This window comes from Osmerus mordax, chromosome 10 (assembly GCF_038355195.1).
Source record: "Osmerus mordax isolate fOsmMor3 chromosome 10, fOsmMor3.pri, whole genome shotgun sequence".
NCBI lineage: Eukaryota > Metazoa > Chordata > Actinopteri > Osmeriformes > Osmeridae > Osmerus > Osmerus mordax.
The window spans coordinates 12,743,877-12,769,001 of NC_090059.1; the positions used below are offsets into that span (position 1 = coordinate 12,743,877).

The window sequence follows — 25,125 nt, forward strand, 5'->3', positions numbered from 1 at the left end:
CTCCGAGTTCACTTCCTTTCTTGCGCCATGGTTTTTCAGGTTTCTTCAGCGATGACATTTCCAAGATGCTTGTCTATATACCAGTTCTAGTATACAAGACTGTGTTAGTAGTATGCTAGGTTACACCCATTCTAATAGACTAGACAATGTTAGCTGTCTAGGATATTAGAGTATCTAGAGTATATCTAGTTAGTTGCTTGGCTGTACAAATCCTAGTGTCCTAACAATACTGTGTCACTTGTATGCGAGGCTGCGGTGCTAGTAAACAAGGCTTTGACAATGCTGTAGTGTTGCACGTAGCAGGGCCAGCATGTTGTGCCAGCCTGTGCCATAGTAGCATCGTGCCAAGCTGTGCCTGGTCTCCCCAGCCAGGCCATGGGCTGCCACTAATCCCCAGAGTTGGCAGCCCTGCCACAGGCTGACCGGTCGCAGCCTGGACACATACAACAACAACAACAACAACCTCTCTTCTTCCCCTCTTCAGTACTAGCCTTCTTTCGCCTGCCCTCTGTCTTCTCTCGACCCGTCACCTTTCCTTTCTTTCTCTCCCCTTCCCTCTATCTCTTTCTGTGGCTGCAAATGAGGAAGACTCCTTTTTTAACCAAACCTTAGTGCCCTGGAAGGGTGCAGTCCTAGCTAGAAGAAACACTCGGTCTGGTTCTGTGGGTTGGATTGTCAGCCAATGGAGGTAACGCTAGTCTTTGTCCAAGGTAAGGTCCTGAAGTGGAGGAAGAGGGAGGGGGTGCTGGAGAGAGAGAGGGAGAGGGAGCGAGAGAGCGAGGGGGAAGGAGAGCGAGGGAGAGGTAGGGAGAGGGAGAGGGGGATGGAGGGAGGGAGGAAGAGAGAGAGAGGGAGAGAGAATGAGGGAAGAGAGTTGTCCTTGATGGTGTAGGTTAGGTGGAGTCGCGCGTCCTCTGTGATCAGAGGGTCTGGTGTTGGTGCTGATTTACAGGGGAGGGGGAGGGATGAGAGAGATGGAGAGAGGGAGAGGGTGAGTAGGGAGACATGCACTCAGTGATCCCGCTTGCTGCCACTGGAGTGATGAGGGGGAGGGGCTTGTGTGGGGCACTGAGCCGAGCAGGGTGGGGGTAGGAAGAGAGAGGAATGGAGGGGAGGAAAGAGGGAGCGAAAAAAGAGGGATAGCTGGTGTGTGGTGGGGGAGGGGGAGCGTCAAAGGGCATAGTCACGTGTGCAGCTGCGGGAATGAGAGCTCTGCTGTTCTGACGAGAGAGAGAGAGAGAGAGAGAGAGAGGCAGAGATGAAAAGGAAGCGAGGGAACGAAGGATTAATGAGTAGGAGGTTGATCTGACTTGGTGTCAGTGCAGTGACAGCCCTGTTCTTCACCTGCTCTCTCTCTCTCTCTCTCTCTCTCTCTCTCTCTCTCTCTCTCTCTCTCTCTCTCTCTTTCTCTCTCACACACACACACACAACACACCGAGCATGAGGAATGGTGTCGATGATAAATGGGATCTGTGAATCATTTTTGGTCGAATATCCACATTGCACAACCTGCGCCTGTTAGCACTCTTGTCATTCACATGGGGTTACAGGGTTGTGCAACACGCCACGTTTGGAAACTGGAGTTTCCCTCTCAGTGCTTCTCCTTTGTCTTTGACACCCAGTGTGTGTCGAGCGTCCGCACTTCCGACTCTGCTGAGACAAAAATCCCTCAATCATACACAGCCGGCGTGACATCATCTGTGTCAGCCTCTGAAGGAAAGCTCTCGTGAGCTCACGCTGTCGTGAACGTTTAAATGAGGTGTGTGGGATTGAACCGTGGGCAGTGCTCGGAGACAAAAATTGCTGTCACTTGCACGCACACACACACACACTTGACTTTAAGCTCAGGCCTGTTTGTTGTTCCGTGTCGTCTTCTGTGGGCCCTGTAGCAAAGTGCTTGACTTGGCTTAGTCCTCCCTGGTTAAAGGAGGTAATAGGTCAACACCTCACATTCTTATCTGCTGGGAGGAGTTGCCTATTAAAAGGAACTCTTGGTCTGTGCTGTTGACCGCTCAACACATCATTAACCTTCAGGCCCAGCCCTCAGTATAAGTACCAGCTGGACAACCAGCAGGCCTATGATATAGTGCACTTGTTCACACTGGCTGGTCCAAACCGCCTTGTTTGTTATTATTCTTACGACCTGTGCTTTGACCAACTATCCTCTAATGTCCAAATGAAAATGAATCACAAACAATGATGCTCTTCCTGTTCGGACTACATGAACCGAATCTAACGCCCGCCTCTCTATCCCCTGGATGCAGGTGTATGTGGAGTTTGACGACCAGGAGTGGGAGAAGCGCGAGTGGGTGAAGGTGTACGAGGACTTCCAGGTGTTCCTGCTGGAGCACCAGCTGGTCTGGGCCAAGAGGAAGGAGGGAGGAGGAGAGAGAGAGAGAGGAGGAGGACTGCTGCAAGGCCAGGGGACCAAGGCTAAACACATCCAGTGGCCCACCCTGGTGAGTTGATAGCCATGACACACATAGTACACACACACACACACTACACACACACTTTCAGCCACTGTGGAAAACCGTGTTATACAATATGTAGAGTTTCTTTCTTGTATTCATAGCTGTGTTGTGTACAGGCATTGTGTACATTTATTGAAAGTTTCCTCAAAGATCTTTTGCTAATACAGTTACCTTTATCAGATCATATGCATTTAAAATACTGTTATGGCTCTGATCTCACGGCAGCATTGGTCCTGAAATTGAGCTTTATCGACGCCAACTGTTCTATACAGTATATACACACATGCTCTTGTGTGGTGGTGCTTGTGTTTACTACAGAGCACTCCCAGTTGCAGCTGTGACTTCTCACACACACTTCACAACACGCTGGTTGTTATGAGGAATGGGGCGATTTGGGGCTTTCTGAAGTGGGAGGTCTGTGTCTGACAATAAACTCATTATTTATTTGGAGAGAGGTTTGGTCCCACTGAGCACTTGGGGAACATTAGAGTTGGTGTGATGATCTGTGTGAAAGTACACGTGCACGGAGACACGTGCACACGCACGCATAAGCACATTGGGCTAAACAGGCGATCACAGGGGCTTTTGGGTTTGTTTGTGGATGTGTGTCGTCTCCGTGCCTCTGACAGGCCTATGAATGTTTAACAGCTTCGGTGTTGGGCCTGCTCTCAGATAGGGGAGAGATGGGTGTGTTTCTGAGGAAATGTGCTGTTTTGATTATGTAACGCAGCACACAGCGCCATCTGCCACACGCGGGGGAGATAAGAGTTCAAAGTCTGTCAGTGAGAGAGAGAGAACGGGGGAGGCAGAGAAACGGATGGAGACAGAGAGAGAGGGGGGGGGGAGATGGGAGGGGGGAGAGTGGAGGGGGAGAAGGGTTGGATGGAAAGTGACAGATATGGAGACAGTAGTAGGCCTACACTCTGGCTTTTTTATCTTTAATACTCGGTACAAAGATATACACACACAAACGCACTTTACACATTACAAACACACTTTTGTGTATAAAAAAATCATATAGTATATCAAATCTCTGCCCGCCCTCTGGGTCTAGACTGGTCTGTAATGGTTTTTCTCCAGGGAGGTCAGGGAGGTCAGAGTAAGGCCCTCTCCAGCAGCACCTCCAGGTTAATGACCACCATAACTCAGGGTGCCTGCCCCAGACCAGCTCCTCAGACACCAGGCACCAGGCAGGGCTCTCTCAGCCTTGTTATTAAACCATTATGTAACATAGGCCTAATTACCTCAGCTAACTCCTCGCAAAACGCTAATTACACTCCCCATTCATCTCTTTGTCCCAGCATCAGCTGTGCTACTACTATTGTTGTCGGTCTTCATCTTTTCTCCTCTCCTCTCCTTTTTTTTTCTTTTTTTTTCTCATCCACTCTCTCTCACCCACTCTCTCTCACCCACTCTCTCTCTCCACTCTCTCTCACCAACTCTCTCTCTTCCACTCTCTCACCCACTCTCTCTCACCCACTCTCTCTCATCCACTCTCTCTCACCCACTCTCTCTCATCCACTCTCTCTCATCCACTCTCTCTCACCCACTCTCTCTCACCCACTCTTTCTCATCCACTCTCTCTCATCCACTCTCCTTTCTTATTCTTCCTCACAGTGCAGTCATTCTCCCCTGTCCTTTGACTGTTTTCCCTTTCTCCGGTTCTTTCTCCCTCCGTTTCTCTCTGTTTACCTCTGTCTGTCCTCCTCTGTCTCGAACACAATCAAAGCAGCTGGACTCTTTATGGCAGCTGGTCCTGGTTCCAGCAGAGCAGACATTTACAGCCTTTATTTACAGTCTCTTTCTGTCTCTTTCTTTCTGTCTCTCTCTGTCACTCTCTCTCTCTCTCTCTCTCTCTCTCTCTCTCTCTCTGTCTGTCTGTCTGTCTGTCTGTCACTCTCTCTCTCTCTCTCTCTCTCTCTCTCTCTCTCTCTCTCTCTCTCTCTCGACTGAATCGACTGATTCACACAAACCTGTGTATCGCTTCCTCTGCCATGTGGGGTATGGATGTCAGTGTGTTGTGAACATGTGTTGTGTTAACTGTGTCCCTACCAGTGTGAGACACCTATTAGCGATGTGATCCAGTGCTCTGCTCGAGATATGTGTTCCTAGAACTAGTCACGGACTGTGCTGTTAAGTTTGTTGACAGGCGTATTTATACGAGCTCTGAGTGAAACTGGCTGAATCTGACAGGCTAATGGTCATGTTTACAAACACTGGGCGTCACAGGCACGTACACACACGCTTCCACAGAGGAGAGCGGCCCCCCGCCCTCTGGGTTTGTGAGCAGCCCGTCATGCTCGCTGGATAGATTATGCGGCGAGCGTTGCGTGGGGTGGAATGCAGAATATGAAATCACTCCTGTGAAGAACAATGGGCTTGATTTATAATCCTTAAAGCAGCCGCATGAGAAGTCATTACTCCGTCAAGCCAGTGAAGGATTTCCAGAGCAGGCTGAGGGGAGCTGGGAGCTGGAGGGGAGCTGGGCTGGAGGGGAGCTGGGCTGGAGGGGAGCTGGGCTGGAGGGGCTGCACTAGATGCTCTTATCACACCAAGGACTCCCAGGTTCCCTCTCACACTGTGGCCCTCGCCGACTCACTGGTTCCGGAAGGTTTTTGACCAGCTGTCAGCTGTCATACGCTCTGTTCATACAGCTGATTCAGGGCAATAGGTTCCACTCAATATAACCCAGGCTCACGGTGTGTGTTGTGACATGTGCTCAGGTTGTCTACATTATCTATGTTTAGGATGGGGGGTGTGTTTTATTGCTTGTCTATTTGACTCTGTGGGTGACTGTACAGGATAATTGCTTAGCAATCTCACCAATCTTTCCTGTTGAGCAGCATATTATGGTCTGTCCAGATGATCCCTGACCTCTCAAACACAGCTGTCCCCCATGCAGAGCTCTCAACCCCCCTTTGTATGGCCCCCTCCTGGATCCCTCGAGGAAATGATTAACACTGTGAGACCAGACCCCCCCCTCCTCCCCCTGTATGTCTCCTCTCCTCCTGCTCTTCTCTCTCTCTCTCTCTCTCTCTCTCTCTCTCTCTCTCTCTCTCTCTCTCTCTCTCTCTCTCTCTCTCTCCACCCTTCCCCCCGCTCTCTCTCTCTCTCTCTCTCTCTCTCTCTCTCTCTCTCTCTCTCTCTCTCTCTCTCTCTCTCTCTCTCTCTCTCCACCCTTCCCCCCGCTCTCCTCTCCTCCTGCTCCTCTCTCTCTCTCTCCACCCTTCCCCCTCCGCTCTCCTCTCCTCCTGCTCCTCTCTCTCTGTCTCTCTCTCTCTCTCTCTCTCTCCACCCTTCCCCCTCCGCTCTCCTCTCCTCCTGCTCCTCTCTCTCTCTCCACCCTTCCCCCTCCGCTCTCCTCTCCTCCTGCTCCTCTCTCTCTCTCTCTCTCTCTCTCTCTCTCTCTCTCTCTCTCTCTCTCTCTCTCTCTCCACCCTTCCCCCTCCGCTCTCCTCTCCTCCTGCTCCTCTCTCTCTCTCTCTCCACCCTTCCCCCCGCTCTCCTCTCCTCCTGCTCCTCTGTCTCTCTCCCTCTCTCTCTCCCATGGGGGTGTCTGTGTCAGCTGTCATCAAGACAAATGCTAGACACACGGTTTACTTTACCTCCTCTCTTTCTCCTTCCTCCCCCTCTCTCTTCTCTCCTCCAACACTAGCTTATGTTACCCCCCTGCCCTGCCCCCCACCTACACACACACACACACACCAAACACACCACACACACTAGTTTACTTTATCCTGACTCCTCCGCCATGCAGCTCTTTACCTTATCCCTATCCTTCTCCAATATCCGTCACATGCATACTTGCATTCTCTCTCTCTCTCTCTCTCTCTCTCTCTCTCTCTCTCTCTCTCTCTCTCTCTCTCTCTCTCTCTCTCTCTCTCTCTCTCATATACACACACACACACAAACCAGTTTACTTCACCCCCTTACCCTCCTCACACCTCTTTTTCACACACACACACACACACACACACACACACACACACACACACACACACACACACACACACACACACACTGACCTTGGTGCCTTATTCAATATTAGCTCACGAGGCCGTCCCGTAAACAAGGTTGCACTTCCTGTCTTTCTATTTATAGACATCTGCTCGCTCCCCCTGTAGAATATGGCCATGTTTGTATGGACTGGGGGGTGTGTAGGGGCTGGTGCTTCCAGGTACATACACATGTCTTCCTGCTGAGGACTGGGATGAGTGTTTTTCATTAGCTAACACCCCTGGCCTGTCCCGTGTGCTGCCCGTCAGACCACCAGCAGCCTGTCAGCAGACGCCAGCCTGATGGATGGAACCAGGGCTTTATTCTGATTAGCGGAGGACCTTCAAGAACTCTCGGCCGCTGCTCCAGAACTCTGTGCTCTCTCTCTCTCTCTCTCTCTCTCTCTCTCTCTCTCTCTCTCTCTCTCTCTCTCTCTCTCTCTGCACCGCGGTCGTTAAAATGTCACTGGACTTTCGAGTGCTCTAGAATGCGGTCTAGTTTGCTCTGCACGGCTGTAAAAAGGTTCGGTGGTTTTGTTGATCTTGTGTTACTGGCTCAACAGACCTCGCCCTCCATGACCTCTACCCCCTGAGCTTCTAGTCATCTGCTAAAGTGTGTGTGCGTGCGTGCGTGTGTGTGTGTGCGTGTGCTTCTGCGTGCGTACCTTGAGCTGCCTGAGGAGGTAGTGCAGGCCTGCCTGTAATAAAGAACACTGTCAGGCTGTCATTCTACAGATGTATGACTGTGTGTGTGTGTGTGTTTGTGTGTGTGTGCCTGTCTGTGCATGCGTGTGTTTGAACACGATTGTTAAGTGTACCTACTGTATCTCACTGTGGTCGTGTTTTAGCTCATTGTGTCGGGTGTGTTGTCGTTCAGAGGTGTGGGTGTGTATGTGGTGCGTGTGTTCAGAGCTGTGGGTGTGTATGTGGTGCGTGTGTTCAGAGGTGTGGGTGTGTATGTGGTGCGTGTGTTCAGAGGTGTGGGTGTGTATGTGGTGCGTGTGTTCAGAGGTGTGGGTGTGTATGTGGTGCGTGTGTTCAGAAGTGTGGGTGTGTATGTGGTGCGTGTGTTCAGAGGTGTGGGTGTGTATGTGGTGAGTGTATCGGAGGGAGACGCACACAGACAGGCAGTACACAGATGATCCTTCACTGCCAACTGCACAGCTGGCTCCTTAATGGCAGCAATCAGAGCCAGGCTGCATTTACAGGCAGAGCCTGGGGCTGCTTCCCCTTCCATCCAGAAGGGGTTGGACCTGGTGTGTGTGTGTGTGTGTAATGTCTTAATGGGGGAGGGGCTATTGTGGTTGAGTTATTGAGTCAATCTGAGGGGTGGGGCTGGTGCAGTAGACCCCTCCCCCCCCCTCCCCCCCTCCGTGTTCTGGAAAAATGACATGACTTCATGGTACATTGACACCCCCCCCCCACACACACACACACACACACACATGTGCATACACACACACGCACACCCACCCAGTCCCTTGTGTGTATGCGCAGCCCCTGACTGCTCTCTTTCTACATTTGTCTTTAATTAGTCTCTCTCAGCTCTCTCATCTCCTCCTCGGCCCTTCCTGTGTTCCCTATCGTGACCAAAGCAGAACAATGTAGCCCACATCGGCTGCCTCACCAAGACAAATCCACTTCATTCACTCTTTAACTTTTGTCTTTGTTTAGTGGGAGAGGGAGAGAGACGGAGATAGAAAGAGATTGTGGGATGGTCCTAGGCCTCTTTGACTCTGCAGAGTAGAACAGTCAGATGAACACAAAACCTTGATTGTAAGTCCATGTTTTTGGAAAAGCCCCCTTCTCGTTCTCCTCCCTTCTCACCCGCTCACGCTCCGTCTCTCTCTACACAGCTCTATCGCTCTCTCACCATTCTGTCTTTGTTTGTCCCTCTCTCTCTCCTCCGCGTCTCTCTTCCTCTCTCTATCCATTTCTCTCATGGTGATGGAGCTGTTTTCCATGTTGTAGATGGATGATTTTCCCAGATGCCCTTGCGGCGGCAGCATTTGCCGTAGCAGCATGGAAAAGCCAGTCTCCGGTCTCCGTCCCACAATTCCAAGCGGCTGCCGTCATCCCTATAAGGGCTGGAGAGAAGCCAGACAGCTCAATATATTTCCTTTTCCTTGACAGGAAGGTGTCACCCTGGATAGGAAGGGGAGCTTGGCAAGCAGGAAGGAGACTGAGATTACAATGTGTCACTACTGACTGCTACCTCAAGGTAGCAGGCTCTGTTGAAGTAGTGAATAATGGTTCTCTTGAAGTTGTGTATAGTCTTTGAGATGTCTCTCTCTGTGCTGTGGAACAAACACAACACTATGCAGAGAAGCTGCAGTTAAAAAGTTGGCAGTGCAGGAGAACTGTCTAAAGCCTTTTTCTGACCTCTGGCATTTACTCTGCTTGTACATTACCCTGGCACATTGCCCAGACCAGTCTCTCTCCTCTCTCCTCTTCTCTCCTTCCCTCCCCTCAGCTCCTCACTGGTGGATGATGACAGACAGCTAGAGAGCAGAGGACAGCTCAGCGCTATGCAAAGTTACATTGTGTTTGTGTGCAGGCAAGTGAAAGGGAGGTCTGTGAGTCTGGGTCAAGCTAGGGTACACTTCTGCTGGTCTGTGCAATGACTGGCTGCCCCATTTAAAGTGTGTTCTTTGTGTGTCTGTGTGTGTCTGTGTGTGTGTGTGTGTGCTTGTGTGTGTCGATGTGGGTGTGGGGGTGGTTGTGCTGCACTGCATTTTACCTTTCTGACTTTGATACAGGAGTTAGGGCAGTGGCTTGTTTCTTGCTGAGCCTGAATATCAGTGACCTTTTGCTGCACCAGCTTGTATACACACATACACAGACACATACACACACACACACATACACACACACACACACACACACACAGACAGAGCGGTGCGGCCCGGCCGGTCACATTGTCACTAGTCAGTGTTATTTTTCTTCTTCAACCAGAGGAAGTGCTCACACCCCATTTTGGTTGTGGTGTGTGTCTGTGTGTGTGGGTGTGTTCAGAGGAAGTAAGTCTCTAAGGGTTTCCTGTTTGGTAACTCTGTGTGATTCAGACAAGAAGATGAGTGTAGAGGACGGGTGGTTTAAATATTGGTCTACTTCCATAAAAAGCAAGATCTCGTTGTTTTCAAAACACTCTAGGTAGGACTTATTTCGTAATATCAGCATATGGTTGGCTACTAGGCTCTACAATGCAATTTGCACTGTGCATGATACCTACAGACTGTTACTTGACTCAGACCACCAAAATATTGTTAGAATTGTACACTTCTGATACTTGACTTTCTGGGTCTTTTCTGTATAGCTTGTAACTGCTTGAATAATGTCCAAAGGCCTTGGTTAGCCTTGCTCAGCATAGTTGCCAGTTGTAGCTAGGCTAAACAGTGGAATAAGGCTTGGCATGTTCTAATGAGGTGTGCAGTAGACCTATTCAAGTCACTTCTGTTGTTGTTCTTCGACTCCTCCCAGTTTCTCAGCACTCAGCAGATCTCTTCAGCTTGAGCATGGTAGCTTGCACCAGAGACGTTGTGGGCGTGCTTCCCAAAGGGACTTCATAGATTACCGAGAATGGATTATCTATGCGAAGGCTGTACCATATTTCACTGTGGATGAAATGGCACAGGCCTATGTTTGGTGGGCCTCCATCCTGTATGCTGTGAAGGACCAGAGGGGGGCCCAGCAGGGATGGTGGGAGAGGTTGCCTTCAGAGAGCCCCAGCTGAAACATCAGGTTGTTTACCTGTAGTTATGAGCTCATCGACGGCTCATGGCGTGCGTACAATTGAATTCCAGAGGGTTTTCTCCCTCCGGACCTCCCCTACCATTTTCTGTCCATCTCCGATTTTTCTCTCTCTCCCCCATTTTATGGAAGAGACCAGACCCAATCCGCCTCCGCACAGTAAAAAGGCTGAATGAGTCATACCTCTTCTCTCTCACACTCACGCACACCGACTCCCCAGTGTGTGCGTGTGCGCTGCCTCTGACATGTGAGCCTATAAAGAAGTCATCCACCCTCCTAAACCCACACCCAAGTGTGAGGAGGTGTGTCAGGTGTGGCATCATCTGCTGTTGGTTGAGACGTTGTATTTGTGCAGCCTGGCCATGTGTGAGGTGAGTTGTACACTTGATTGTCAGCCGGTGGCAGAACCTCTATCTCCCTTGTTGATGGTTCGGTCGTCGTGTTGTTGTGCTATACCATCCAAGCTCTTCTCGGCTGGGCTGTTTGGTCTGTGAGGAAGTATTCTAGGGGGAACGAGGGCCGCAAGTCTTTTATCAATGTTAGTCAACAAGCAACGGTCTCCCAGACACCCAGCCAGTGTTGCCGGGGACTGTGTCCAGAGGGGCCAAGTGCTACACATCTAGGTCATGGCTTCCTGGTTCACTGGGACTCCATTACCTTCCTGTTGGGAGGTTTTTTGTAAATGCTGTTACATCACCATGTCTCTTGACCGCAGTGGAACCTTGAATCTGACAGACAGGAGGAAGAAGGCAGGTGGGCAAGGCTATCGAGGTCCGGAGAGTCTTTATTGTCAAACAAAGACTGTGCGTGCTTTTCTGTTGTCTTTGTGAGAGAGAGAAAGACAAAAAGGAAGAGAGGGAGAGAGATGCTGAACAAAGGAATCAGGAAACCCTGCACGTGTCTGCTGTTCACTTACGCTGTTTGTGTGTGGGTGTGTGTGCTATTTTCTTGCATCCCTAAGACAGAAATTACATCAGCCCTAGTCTCAGTAGTATACTGTGTGAACCTATCAAAGATGAATCCCCTTGTTTGTGTGATCACACTGCAGAGAGAGAGAGAGAGAGAGAGAGAGAGAGAATCAGCACCGAGTGGAAAGGTCATGAGAGAGAAACCAAAAGAGAGAGCAAGGGTGGATGTGGAGATTTTGGGAGCGAGGTCAGTAGTGATATATCGTGTGTGAGAATACTCGGCGCGTCCTTTGGCATTGCTCAGCTAGATGGATACTAATGCTGAAGCAGCCGCCTGCCCGTCTGCCAACCTTGCCCAGTCCTGCCCAGGCATGGCCACGCTTGGGACTGCAGAGCTTGCATTAAATCTAATGGAGGTTTGCCCTTCGCTTCCCTTCCTCTCTTCCCTCCATCGCTCTCGTCCAGCTTCACAGATCCCCTCCTGGCCCCGTGCCTGCGACTGCTGCTGTTGAACACTCTTCCCTGGCACACTCAGCTGGCCTCATTTTACAGCTTTCATGTCAGAGAGAGAGATATGCAGGGGGAAAGAGAGAGAGAGAGGGAGGCAGGGGGAAAGAGAGAGAGATGCAGGGGGAGAGAGAGAGAGAGAGGGAGGCAGGGGGAAAGAGAGAGAGATGCAGGGGGAGAGAGAGATATGCAGGGGGAAAGAGAGAGGGAGAGAGATGCAGGGGGAAAGAGAGAGGGAGAGAGATGCAGGGGGAGAGAGAGAGAGATGCAAGGGGAGAGAGAGAGAGAGATGCAGGGGGAGAGAGAGAGAGAGAGAGAGGCAGATGTATACAGTGGTTATGGAAAAACATAATATTGTACAATCGAGGTTCCGTTTCTGGAAGAAAAAAAAAATCCTTGTGAAGTGTGTGTGTGTGTTACTCCACAGTTATATTTTAAACAAATTATATCAAATTAAAAAGGCTACTCTGCTTCCCAGGCAGTCACTGTGTGTGGTCTTATCTCTGTAATATCAGGTATGTTGCTAGTATACAGTTCGTACGCAGACACAGGACAATGGATAAAATGGCACTCCATAGAACACAAACGTGACCTGGACATTGTCAAAATGGCTGCCGTAGTGGTGTTCAGCCAGGAATGGTACAGCACAGCGGCCTGGCTTGTTCCATTTTGGGGGCGATGTAGTACCGGATTGGAGACTGAAGCAGTCTGAAAATACCTCCTTCTCTGAATATTCTTTCTGCATTATTTATAGCCGTACTTTTCATTTTTTCCATGTGACCTCATTTTGGTCCAACAGAGCGAGCGAGGGAGAGAGCGCAGGAGAGAGACAGAAAGAAAAAGGGAGGTGAGGTAGGGAGAAGGATGGAGGCAGAGGGGGGGAAGACACGGCAGGTGCTTGTGTGGAGAACGTTCTCAGAGAAAGGCAGTAGCGGGAGCAGCCTGAAGGGTTCTGGAGCACGTCCAGGGTCCTCAGTGTCCAGCACCTGAACACCGGAGCACCTGAACACCGGAGCACCTGAACACCGGAGCACCTGAACACCGGAGCACCTGAACACCGGAGCACCTGAACACCGGAGCACCTGAACACCGGAGCACCTGAACACCGGAGCACCTGAACACCGGAGCACCTGAACACCGGAGCACCGTCACCTCATACACACCAGGGGATTCAGCCCACGCAACCTGAGAGAGCAAAGGGCAGAAGAAAAAGTAGAAGACAAGCGCACGCACACACCCACACACACACACACAAACAGTCACAGAAATGCTTTGATTGGATGCAATAGTGCTGTGACTTTGCAAACACCACATCTGTCAGGAGTCTTGTTCCCCGTTCTCTCACTGAGACAATTACAGGCCACCACTGCTCAGGTTAGATGCACCAATTAAACGGAGGAGGAGAGAGAGGAGGAAGAGGAGGATGAGGGAGAGGAGGAGGAGGAGGAGGAGGAGGGAGAGGAGGAGGAGGGGAGAAGGAGGAGGGAGAGGAGAGGAGGAGGGGGGGAGAAGGAGGAGGATCAGTTTCAGACCATTTGAATGCCAACAACAACTGTACAACTTCTGGAATATTAATGTACAGTTAACTGATATGATGCGTTTCTGGTGAGGGGAAGAGAGAGAGAGAGAAGGAAAGGGGCTGGGATGGGAAGGTGAAAGGAGAGGGGGTGGGAAGGAGAGAGAGAAAACAGTGGGAACCATCTTCCTCAGGAAGTTATTTTAGAAATGTGAATGCTGGAGAAAGATCCAGCAGAGTCCTCTTTGATGTTGTAGTTCTTAGTCTTCATCTGGGGGAGCCTGAGAAGCCTGCTAGGTTGCTCTCTCTCTCTCTCTCTCTCTCTCTCTCTCTCTCTCTCTCTCTCTCTCTCTCTCTCTCTCTCTCAGTGTCAGCAGGGGTGTGTGAACCGTTCTGACGCTGAGAAATGTCATCAGACTTTTTCTTTGATGCCAGCTCCTCTCGTACTCTGCCTCTATTTTTACCCCAACGCTTCTCTCTCCATTCCCTCATCTCACTCCCTCCATGTCTCTCAATGCTGAGATCCTGTCAGGAATACAAACTTGATTAGTCCAATAGGGATCCCCTCCCCCCCCCCTTCTTATGTCAACGATTAAAATGAGAAGTTAATTGGCTGAATATTTGCAAGTCAACCCCCTCAGGGTTCATTTTCTCTCCATGTTTGTTGACGATGCTGCAATTATCTATCGTAAACTATCTGCAAAAGGTGTCTGTCCCTAAACGTTCCCTGGAGTGTGTGCTGGCGATAATGTGTGCTTACACCTCCTGTGGTATTAGTGGGTGGGAGATGTTCTCATTGACAGTGCAGTGTAGTTCTCCCACATACCTACGCTGGCTCAGCCCTGCTGTTCCCGAAGACCAGTTAGTCTGCTGGAGGCCAGAGAATGTACTTAACAAGGCTGGTATGTAAACAGTCCAACCTGTATGGTGGTGTACTGTATCTAGAATGTTCTGTCAGCTGCCACACCTACACATGAATGTGTTCACATCCATGACTTGATTTAGAGCAGGTCTGTTTTTCCTCCACACCTGCATGGGCAGATACCAGGAGAGTCTTCCAGATATTTCTACCCGCTAAATGAGGGTGGGTGTGTGTGAGTGTTGATTTGAAAATCCCACTCTTTACAGCTATGGGATCGGTATACGATCCATGCTTGTGTGGATGTAGTAATGAAGCAGATATTCAGCAGTGAGTGTTTGATAGGAGCCCAACTGTGCTCTTGTATATTGTATGTATGTTCATCATGGTCCCCTTACTACTAATGGAATCCTTATGGTTTTCTGAGAGCGAGAGAGAGAGAGAGAGAGAGAGAGAGAGAGAGAGGGTAGGGAGAGGGAGAGAGAGAGAGAGGAAGGAAGGAAGGGATAGAAAAAGCAGGGGAAAAGAGTGCTCTTTGTTTTCACTCTTCAGGAGCCACCTCTGGAGTCATACTACGTCTCCTAGCAACAGGGCTAATTTGGTAAACATGAAAGAGCACACCATACCACACTGTGCGTACCACACACACACACAGACACACACACATACACACACTAAATTGGCATCACGAGGCGAGACACCACAGTCTTCTTGTTATGTGGCCTGAGTAGAGGCTCTGTTTGTTGACGTGGAAACAAAGAGCATAGTGTCTCTGAGGCAGAACTTCCTCTGTCCTCCGGAGGAAGGCAGGGGTGGGTGTGTGTGTGTGTGTTTTACAGTTTAAGGAAGCCTATTGTGTCTCTTAAGAAAATGTTGAAACGTGCATGTTTTGATTGGTCGACTATCTACGGAATGGTGTGTTTGAGATTGTTTGTGATGGTGATGCTTCAACATGGTCAGTTCTACAGTTATGCTCCTGGTCTTTCCATCGTGTGTGTGTTTGTTTGTGTGTGTGTGTGTGTTTTAGGAGGACGTGCTCACATATGTTTCTATCTTTAAACCACACAGTGAGATCTTCATCTCCATCACTGCTCTATTCTAGGCCTGCGGCGCCATTCCAGGTCACACACCACCTGTGTGTGTCACCTGCATCCCTCTGCGGTAAAAGGCTGCTACGGTAGCACAGTGTCGTACGGCGTCTGTCACAAGCCACGGCGGCTCTTCACTGGGACCGTGACAACGGTGTTCATGTCAGACGGTACATCAACACGAGGGTAGGGCAGGTTGCTGCAGACTGGCTTTAGAGAGCCAGGAGCTACCCAGAGCCTGCGTCGCCGTGCTAACCCAGCACCAGAGGGGGCCACCTCGTCAACAGGGCCTGTCAGTAGGTAGGTGTGTTACATCATGGCTCAGGTCCCAGGCCTCCATGGGCAGTTGTTGCGTCTAGAAATAACCATAGTCTCCCAAGGCATAGTAACCCTAGCGATGGGTGTTAGTTCTTCATGGGCCCATAAAAATAGGGCGGCTGTCTCTGTTTCCACTGGCCTGCCTGCCTGCATGCTTCCTCTGTCATTCTACTCTGCTCACTTAGATATAGCCATATATCAGACAGACAGACAGACAGACAGAAGTTTATAGCGACCAATAAATCCTGCTATGCTGCTTAATCACGCTGATTGCGTAACACACTGCCGCAAACAAGCTAGCTGTGTAGCTATTTCTCTGGCTTGCTGTCTGCCTAGATACTCCTCATAGGTATAACAGGCCTATATACCTCGTTAGTGTGTCAGTTTTTTTAATTTATTATCAGGTCGGACTCATAGCCGTTGACAGAATATGGCTTTGTGTGTGTGTGTGTAGGGGGCTCTGCGGGTCTCAGTTTGTGTGACAATAGCCAGGCTTTAATCCTGGTAAGGAGAGGCAGATGGAGACCAGGGTATTACTGCAGAGGAGAGAGGCAGGGAGAGGCGGGAGGGCAGGGGAAGGCTGGCAGCCAGACAGGTGCTGTAGGATAGCAAGGGATTGTGGAGGTCAGAGGACTAGCTGTGGATCAGCGGCGTGATCTGGGGTCAACTCCTCAGCTACGCAGAGAGGGACTTACTGTAATGCACCAGTACACTAAACATATAGACTTAACACCGCTCGTATTTACATGAATGAGTGGATCTGAACTTGGGCCAGCCCATTCACAATGCCACTGGCTGAAAAATGTCAGACTGAAAGATCCGTTTTGTGTTCTTCACCAGTCAGTCAGGCACCCAGCTAGCCAGACACCCCCGCCAGCCAGTCTTACGACCAGGCAGTCAGGTTCAGTGTGGCAGACATCTACACAGCTCATAGTGGAGCAGGCCAGGGGGCTGAAGAAGGACATGGTGGCCCCAGGCTGGATAAGGTTAATGAGAAACAAACCCGCTGGGCAGAACCTGAGCCAATTACTCCTGGGTCATTTGTGTGTGTGTGTGTGTATTCAGATATATTTCAGGACAGGTTGTGTGTGTTGTAGTACCAGCTGCCAGAAAGATTAGACTCCCTCCCCTCGTCTCCCCTCCTCTCCTCCTCCCTTCTCTCCTAAATTATTGATTATGAGTTCTGAGATAGAGCTGAGATAAAGAAAGACAAAGAAAGACAGAAATCAACTTGTCTTCTTCTCCTTTGTGCCGGGGAAATCTCCGTGGCTCCTTGACGCGTGGACGTCCTGCCTGGGTGCTCTCAGGGCCCCATGATCTGCTGCTGCTCTAAACTCTGCGATGATGGGCTTTAGTCTTGATCACATCGGACTGGGACGCTGCCCGGTCTTACATAACATTGTCTCTGTGTCTCCTAGGCTGTTCTAACACACACACACACACACACACGAGGTGATCTGATGTGATGTTACGCTACGATGGCCTAGATAAACAATCTGTGTCTCGCCGTTTAAAGCCCATAGAGGAGAAAGGCTATTCGCAGGAGTCGAAAGGCACGTCACGACACTCGTGTGCTGGCGCGAAGGGAACGCTGGTTTCGTACGTTTGGTTAGCTACTTGGCACTATTCAAACGCTCTGTAAGTGAGAGTGGAACCACACCACAGTCGTATTGATCGGGGAGGCAGATGAATAGTGTTGCCTGCCAGACAGACTTACTGTTCAGATATGACCTTCTCTCCTGCCCTCCCACTCCCTAACTTCCATGTATCTGCCTGTCTGGGCTGTTCTCCGCATGGAGCACCCCACACTAGATACTGTATATCTGTATAGGATGACGGGTGGACTGGGTGGTGATGCAGGAGGGGATCACTCATCCCGGATGAAGATCTGTGTAGAAACTATCCTTATCCTAATTGGCCTTCACTAGCTGGTATAACTGTTTCTACACAGACAGGTCACGTCATTGAATCAGACACATTCTGTAGAAGGTTGGGGTGTGTGTGGGGTAGTATTGTGGGTTAGTGTGTGTGTGTGTGTGTGTGTGTATCTAGGTGTAGTATTTAGTTCCCCAGGCCCAGGCAGTATGAGTGTGGTCTGATCAGCCTGTCATGACAGCTGGACCACTGTGGGCACGACTCCACTGCTGCCAACAACACAGGGCTGCGGAACAGCCCTGTGTGTGTGTGCGTGTGCCTGTGTTTTCCCAGTGTCTCTGTTTTGTCTGTGCTATCAAGCTTGCTTCTACACTACCAACTGTGTGCAATAACAGAGCTGTGGTATACTGGTAGCCTTTAGTATAACCTGCTGTGTCTCTGAGTTCTGACCCGCCCTCCAGATGACTAACTAGGCTAGACAACACACACACACACACACAGTCACACAGAATGAGTCATTCTAGACGTGACTCCTCTCTGTGCCTTCCCCGCTTCCTCCCTCTTCTCCTCTCCTACACAGCCACCTGTGATGGAGGGATTAGTTAGACACCCACCACTCTCCCCTGTTCCTAAAGCCCTCATCTAGCTCTCGCCTACCTCCCGTCCTCCTCTCTTTCTAACTCTCTGCAGCAAGCTAGCTGACTGACCAACACTCGGGTCCTTTGTAAAGCAACACACACACACGTCGTAGAGATATATAAAGAGAGGAGCCATGTTGTATAACAAATCCCTAGAGACAAGGCTCTGTCACGGATCCAGATCTTTAGATAAAGTCATTCAGAACCTAGGGTGACTTCTGGACTGTTCCTTCCTGTTACTGGTCCTTACTGGTCTGTACTGGTCTGTTCTGGTCTGTTCTGGTTTATGTGTCTTTCTGTCTATCTCTTCGTGGCTTTGCTACTGCTGGAAGCTTCTGATGATGACAAAGCCTGAATAATAATCTGCCCTGGGAGAGAGTCGGGCACATAGACGAACAGAGGGAGAGTGGAAGAGAGGGAGGGAGGGGGGAGTGTGTGTCTGTGCAAGAGCGAGAAGCAAGGACATAAAGGGAGGGAGAGTGGAGTGAGTGAGAGAGAGAGAAAGAGAGAGAGAGAGAGAGAGAGGAAAGAGAGGGAGGGAGATTGAGTGAGCGAGCGAGCCAGTGCGGTGTCTCCAGCTTCTCTCTCTTTCTCTCTCTCTGCGTCAGCCCCTGTTTTTGTCAGGCAGTTAAAATGTCTGCCGTGTAGCTCGTGGTCTGCCAGGGACAGTCTGCTCTCTGAGCTTGGCTCGCACTCGACCCAGCACAAGACGCCACGGAGGACGAGAAACACCTCTCTCTCTCTCTCTTTTTCCTTTCTCCCTTTCTCTCTCATCTGTTCCCCACGCTAGTCTGGACAGTACGTGGGTGAACAGTTCCTGTTTTTCCGCTCCTCTCATTCCGGAGACTCTGAAACACCAGCGAGGTAACTTTAGCTTTCTCTCTTAAAACTCATTCATCTATTTTAAGGTAATTCGCTGTTGTAAAACAGTAATTTTTGGGAGGAGTTTAACTTTTGCGGTTCAGGCTACTAACAATCCGCTATTAACCTAGGGAGATCTCTGTGGTCATTTGGTCTTCTACGTGTATGTAGCTTTTACCTCAGTCCTGTTCTGGGGGGTTTCTAACCTGCTGGTGTTATGGAACGCTATGTAACTCTGCTGAACCGTAGCCAAAGCTGTTTTCTAAAGATAGCCTCGCTTTTATATGTCTGTGCTTCCTGTTCTGCCTGTACCACAGACGCCCACACACCCACAGACACACACACACCCACAGACACACACACACCCACAGACACACCCACAGACACACACACACACCCACAGACACACACACACCCACAGACACACACACTCTCAGAGGCCGTGTTGTGTGTGGTCTACCTAGCGCTCCGTACCTCCCGTCCCCAAGAAGACTCCACTGCAGAACAGGGAGTGCCAGGCTCCCCTCTTCTCCACACTACTTGAATGGCACTTTCCAGAACAACATCTAGACCTAGCATACTGGAACCACTGTCACCTCCTACAGCTTCTGCCTGAAGAAGCCTGTGTTGGAGTCTGCTCTCTACAGCCTCGATTCAAATGTGGAGACTTCTCTATGTTTAAGTGTGCTATAGGCCTAGACTAGGCTAGCTGTGTGGACCAGTGCTTAGTCATATTAAACTATGCGCAGCCTTTATTATGGACAGACACTCAAGAATGACATGGCTGGTCTCCAAGAGTACGGCTCCAGTTGTGTCTGCTGGCTCACCTGCTTGTCTTGAGGTCAGGGGGGTGGTGTCTCTGTGAGGATGTGGTCGTGTTTGCTGACGGATTGCGTTGTTGTGCAGACAAGTGTTGTTTTTGAAGGTTCTATATGATCTGTTGACATATGTGGCGTATTGTCACATACAGTGTTGTGTGTGTGTGTGTGTATGCGCAGGCGTGTGTGTGTATGCGCAGGTGCGTGTGTGTGTGTGTGTGTGTGTGCGTTGCTGACAAGACAAAACCCCTCTGGTAGAGAGCCTGGACACCTCCATGGCAACCTGGCGAATCTGATCCACCGTGGGTGTGTTCTGTATGGTCTACTGTGTCCCGTGTGTGTGAGAGAATGATTGACCGTGGGTGTGTGTGTGTGTGTGTGTGTGTGTGTGTGTGTGCGTGTGTGTGTGTGTGGGGGGGGGGGTAGGTGTGTGTGTGTGTGTGTGTGGGGGGGTGCGTGTGTGTGTGCGTGTGTGTGTGTGTGTGTGTGGGGGGGGGTATGTGTGTGTGCGCGTGTGTGTGTGTGTGTGTGTGTGTGGGGGGGTATGTGTGTGTGCGTGTGTGGGGGGGGGTATGTGTGTGTGTGGGGGTATGTGTGTGTGTGTGTGTGTGTGTGTGTGTGTGTGTGTGTGTGTGTGTGTGCGTGTGTGTGTGTGTGGGGGGGGGGGTAGGTGTGTGTGTGTGTGTGTGTGGGGGGGTGCGTGTGTGTGTGCGTGTGTGTGTGTGTGTGTGTGGGGGGGGGTATGTGTGTGTGCGCGTGTGTGTGTGTGTGTGTGTGTGTGGGGGGGTATGTGTGTGTGCGTGTGTGGGGGGGGGTATGTGTGTGTGTGGGGGTATGTGTGTGTGTGTGTGTGTGTGTGTGTGTGTGTGTGTGTGTGTGTGTGTGTGTGTGTGTGTGTGTGTGTGTGTGTGTGTGGGTGTTTCTCAGATGGAGGGGCGGCAGCCTGCACTATGACCCACTTAGCCAGCAGAGCGTCAATGCAGCACTGTGCAGAGTCTGTTTCTAATTATACCAGGAAGGAAAAAAGAGAGACGGCTGCTATTTGGAAACACACGCGTGCGCACACACACACACACACACACCAACACACACCCACAGACTCATACCGCAGTGGGTTCAGTCTTTGAAGCTATTCTTCTCGTTGACCTTGCTTGTGGTTTGACCCTTGATTGAATTGGTTAAAGAAATCTGATGGCTGGGGGCTGTTTGTTTTGATCTCATGTGGGTAGGTGTGCGACTGTAAACTGTTGGTGTGTGTGTGTGTGTGTGTGTGTGATTGCATAGTTGATGAATTTGCCCCATCTCTCTATGAAAGGATATGAGCCAGTATGAGAGGAGGCCTCATCTCCTGCGGTCTCAGTTCTGCTCTGCTGTGCTAGGGGACTCTTGTCAGGAGATGTGCTTGTTCTCATAGCCGAGGAATGTGGAGCTAAGAAGCACAGCCTCGTTGGTCTATCCCCCCCCCCCCCTCTGTCTGTTTGGGTGTGCCTCTGTGACAGTTACTCGCTCTTTCTCTGTCTCCCTCCCTCCCTCTATCTCTCCTTCTCGTGGACACAGTGGCTGCTTTGTGTCTCTCATTAGGAGTAGAGAGGAGTCTCAAAGCATGGCCTAGCCTGCAAGTGTACACACACGTACACACACCCGCACACACACAGCCATTACGCGGCCGTGTCCTTGACATTGCGGTGTGACAGTGTGTCCTAGTGTGGCTGGGCTTGGCCTCCACTCCTACTGGGCTATCTGCTCCACCTGGGCTGCTTCAGACTGCAGCCAGCTCTTTTTAATAGGAAACAAGGGTCCTGTTATTAAGCTCTTCTGCAAATGGACCTGCAACGCTGAGATGGGCCTAGGTTGTGGAATCTAAGCCTGGGAACTGTTTATCTACAGTACCCTGCCTCGTTACACACACACACACACCTGAACTGGTCTTGAATTATGAAAACATTGTAATACAACACGACACACTGAATACACACTGGGGCAGATGGGGTGTAGCCCGTGGTTAAGACGGCACTGTTTGTGTTGTTTGTTTGCATGCATTTGTGGGCGTGTATGTCTGGTTCTCGCAGTCTGTGTCTGTGCGTGTTAGTCACTGTGTGGTTGTGAAGAGCCAGTCAGAGAGAGACAGGCTGTGTGTGTGTGTGTGTGTTGGTGTGTGTGGTTCAGTGTGTGCGCGCATGCATTTGTAACCAGAGCTCTGCTCCACCATGACCTTCATCAGATAGGAGCCTCCTGTTTCCCCCCTGGCAGTAGAGACATTTCACAGGAGGATGGAGCCCAACACACACACACTCTCTCTGTCTCTCTCACACACACACGCACAGAGCCCATCCAAGAGGACCTCCAGGTTACTTAGCTATGCATGAGCTCCGTCCTCTCCTTTACCTTCCACTGCACTCAGCCACATCAAATATTTACTGGGGAATTACTGTTCCAGTTCTGCTGGCCAGGACCAGACTCCTAGTCTAGCTGGGAGAAGGGAGGACCATGTTTGGGAGACGAGGCTTTGTGTGCTGCCAAAACGGTCAGCTCTGCTTTGTCAGAACCCCCCCCCCCCCCGGAACATGAAAGCGCGTGTGTTTCTGGGGACATGTTGAGGCTGTGCAGACCGTGTTGTGTCGTCTTGGTCCCCGTCGGTTTGTGGCAGATGTGACCCCATTTTGGAAGAGCAAGACTGTGTGTGTGTGTGTGTGTGAGAGAGAGAGTGTGTGTGTGTGTGTGTGAATGGGTCTGTCTTCGTTATCAAGGGGTGATGGAGAGGAACTTCATTGGGATGCCAAACAGTCCAGTCTGTCCTGAGAGAGGGATGAGAGCAGTGGAGACCAGAGGCCACTCTACAGCCCCGACACACACTACAACTGATTCGCTACCGTTCATCACTGTCAATTTGTAACATCAGAAGTAAAAAAACAAAAAACAAAACACTGTACTTTACATTCTTATGCAGAGACTCACTGATGTTAGTAGACTAAGGAAGTCCCTTCTGCCCTCCCCATGACTCTGTATCAATAACCAGTGAAGCACACAGGACAAGCAGTCACAGCCCAATTTGGATTGATGTATACAGGACAGCACAAACTTTCTCTCTTTCTTTTCTCTCCCCTCCCTCTCTCGCTCTTGTGTATCTCTTTTTGTCTCTCTCTCTCCCTCCCGCCAGCTCTCTGTGTTTCTAAATTTATCTGTCCTAGAAAAGTCAGATGGAGGCTGAGCGCATAGAGCTGTGTGTCTGGTAGAGGAGAGGAGGGGAAAGGAGGGGAAGAGAGGAGAGGAAGGGAGGGGGAGGGGAGAGGAGAGGGATAGCGGGGAGGGGGAGGGGGAGAGGAGAGGGGAAGCGAGGAGGGGAGGGGGAGAGGAGAGGAGAGGGGGAGGGAAGGCAAGGAGAGGAGAGTGAATGATAAGATGGAAGAGAAAGTGAACAGGCATGTGTGTCCTTGGTTCAACCCTGCTGATGAGTCCTCGTGACTACGAGAGCTTCAGTCTCCAAACCTGCTTATCCAGTTAGGTCATGTCATTGTTTGTTGGTTTAGATGGATGTTGACATCCATGGCCAGTCTTTAGTGTTGGTGGTCTCTCTCGTATCCGCATGTTACTGCAAAGCTGTGCTGTCTTGACCTGGCCTCATAGTTTACTCTGATGACTGGTTATATTTATAGACTCTTAATGAGTCTACAGTCTGGGTGCTGGAAACTTTCACATCCTGGTAGTTTCCTTCATATCATGTGAAGAGGAGAGAAGAGGAAGAGTCACCACAGTTGAACACCATCTGACTACTTCAGCACACTCACTCAAACGCACACTACAACACACACACACACACACACACACACTACAACACACACACACAGAGGCCAGCCACACAGTGGGTTAGGGTTGTTCCTAACCCTGACCTGTCTAAACTCCCACTTCCTGATGTAATGATCAGATGGTTTTGGGTGACTCTTGACCCCTGTGTTGTGGAGGCATCAGGGTATGTAACCCCTGGAGACCAGACACACACAGCCATGTACACAGAGACCTAGTTCAGACTGCACTAGGAGCTAGATACTGCAAGATTGAACCCTGATCTCAGACCATTTAGACTATGGTCTGCACATGTTGAAGCCGGTCTCTATGTAAAACCTATTGACGCACACACACACACAGTGTTCCTATGTTTTTAGTTTCCTAGGTTTCATTTGAGCATGGCTGTTCTGACTCTCATCTCTGCAGCTGAGCTCAGACTGATAGACAGTGACATCAGATAGATAGGGAGCCTGTGGGGGGGTGTGTGTGTGTGTCTGAGTGGAGGGGGAGATAGAGGAAGAGAGGCACATCAAAGTCACACATGCTGCCTTTGAACTGTCAGCCTTCCTCCAGTCATTCATTTATTAATTTATCTCACTCTGCCCTCTCTCTCTCTCTCTCTCTCTCTCTCTCTCTCTCTCTCTCTCTCTCTCTCTCTCTCTCTCTCTACCTTACTTTTGGTACCGTAGTACCGTGATAACCTCCTATGTGCACGCCCTCTCCAGTGACTGCTTCCTAATGTGTGCTGTGTGTGTTTGTTACAGACCTTCAAGCCTCTGGTGGGCAAGGCTCTTCTGGCCTCCAGCACGGCAGTGGAGTTCTTCTCCGACAGACAGCTGGACTTCCTCACGGACGACGGAGCCTACCAGCTCTACCAGGTGAGGGAGAGACACCGGGCACTCACACACACACACACACACACACACACACACATGACACACACTGGATACACACACAGGTCACACACATACTTGCACCTTTCTGATTTGTGAGAGAGGGATGGAGAGAGAGAGAGAGAGAGAGAGAGAGAGAGAGAGAGAGAGAGAGAGAGAGAGAGAGAGAGAGAGAGAGAGAGACAGCAGAGAGAGGAGAGAGAGAGCAGAGAGAGAGAGCAGAGAGAGAGAGAGAGAGGCAGAGAGAGAGAGAGAGAGAGAGAGAGAGAGAGAGAGAGAGAGAGAGAGAGAGAGAGAGAGAGAGAGAGAGAGAGAGAGAGAGGCAGAGAGAGAGCAGAAAGAGAGAGCATTTTGGGAAGTGTTGAGTGGTCCGATAGGCACCCTAGAGAGGCAGATGGGCCCGTCACTGTGCTGGTACTCTACTCAGGCTAGATTTACACTCATTAGACTAGTAGAGCCCCAGCATCTTGTGCCTCCTTCCATCCTGTTGAAACGCCTAATGAAATCCCATCTGTCAGGGAATTAAACACCTTCTCTCTCTGTTTGTTAGAAACAATATAGACGAGAATAGAACATCCTGACAGTAGGAGAGAATGGAGTTAGGCCAGCGGGTGTGTGTGTGTGTGTGTCTAGGTGTTTTATCAATGACAGACTGGATCATTGGATTGTTTTTTCCCGGGTTGTTGTCGTGTTAGATGGTTTTATATCGTATAATATCTCCGTATGTGCAGCCAATTATCTGCTATTTGTTTTCCATCCTATTGTCTTTGGCTGCTCTGTATTTCTAACGAGGAGAGTGTGTGTTGGTGTGGAAGGGTTGTCAGTGCGAGGCTGCTGGTGTT

At 50.3% G+C, this 25,125-nt stretch overlaps 1 protein-coding gene across 2 annotated transcripts in view; it reads left to right on the forward strand.

Annotated features, from left to right (window-relative positions):
* The window catches only part of jmjd1cb (jumonji domain containing 1Cb), an 81,900-nt gene that overhangs the window by 26,691 nt on the left and 30,084 nt on the right, over positions 1-25,125 (forward strand). For both annotated transcript variants that reach the window (XM_067244283.1, XM_067244284.1), the window contains exons 2-3: positions 2,265-2,459; positions 24,155-24,268. In XM_067244283.1, the coding sequence (XP_067100384.1) occupies positions 2,265-2,459; positions 24,155-24,268 (309 nt within the window). The remainder of the gene's footprint in view (positions 1-2,264; positions 2,460-24,154; positions 24,269-25,125) is intronic.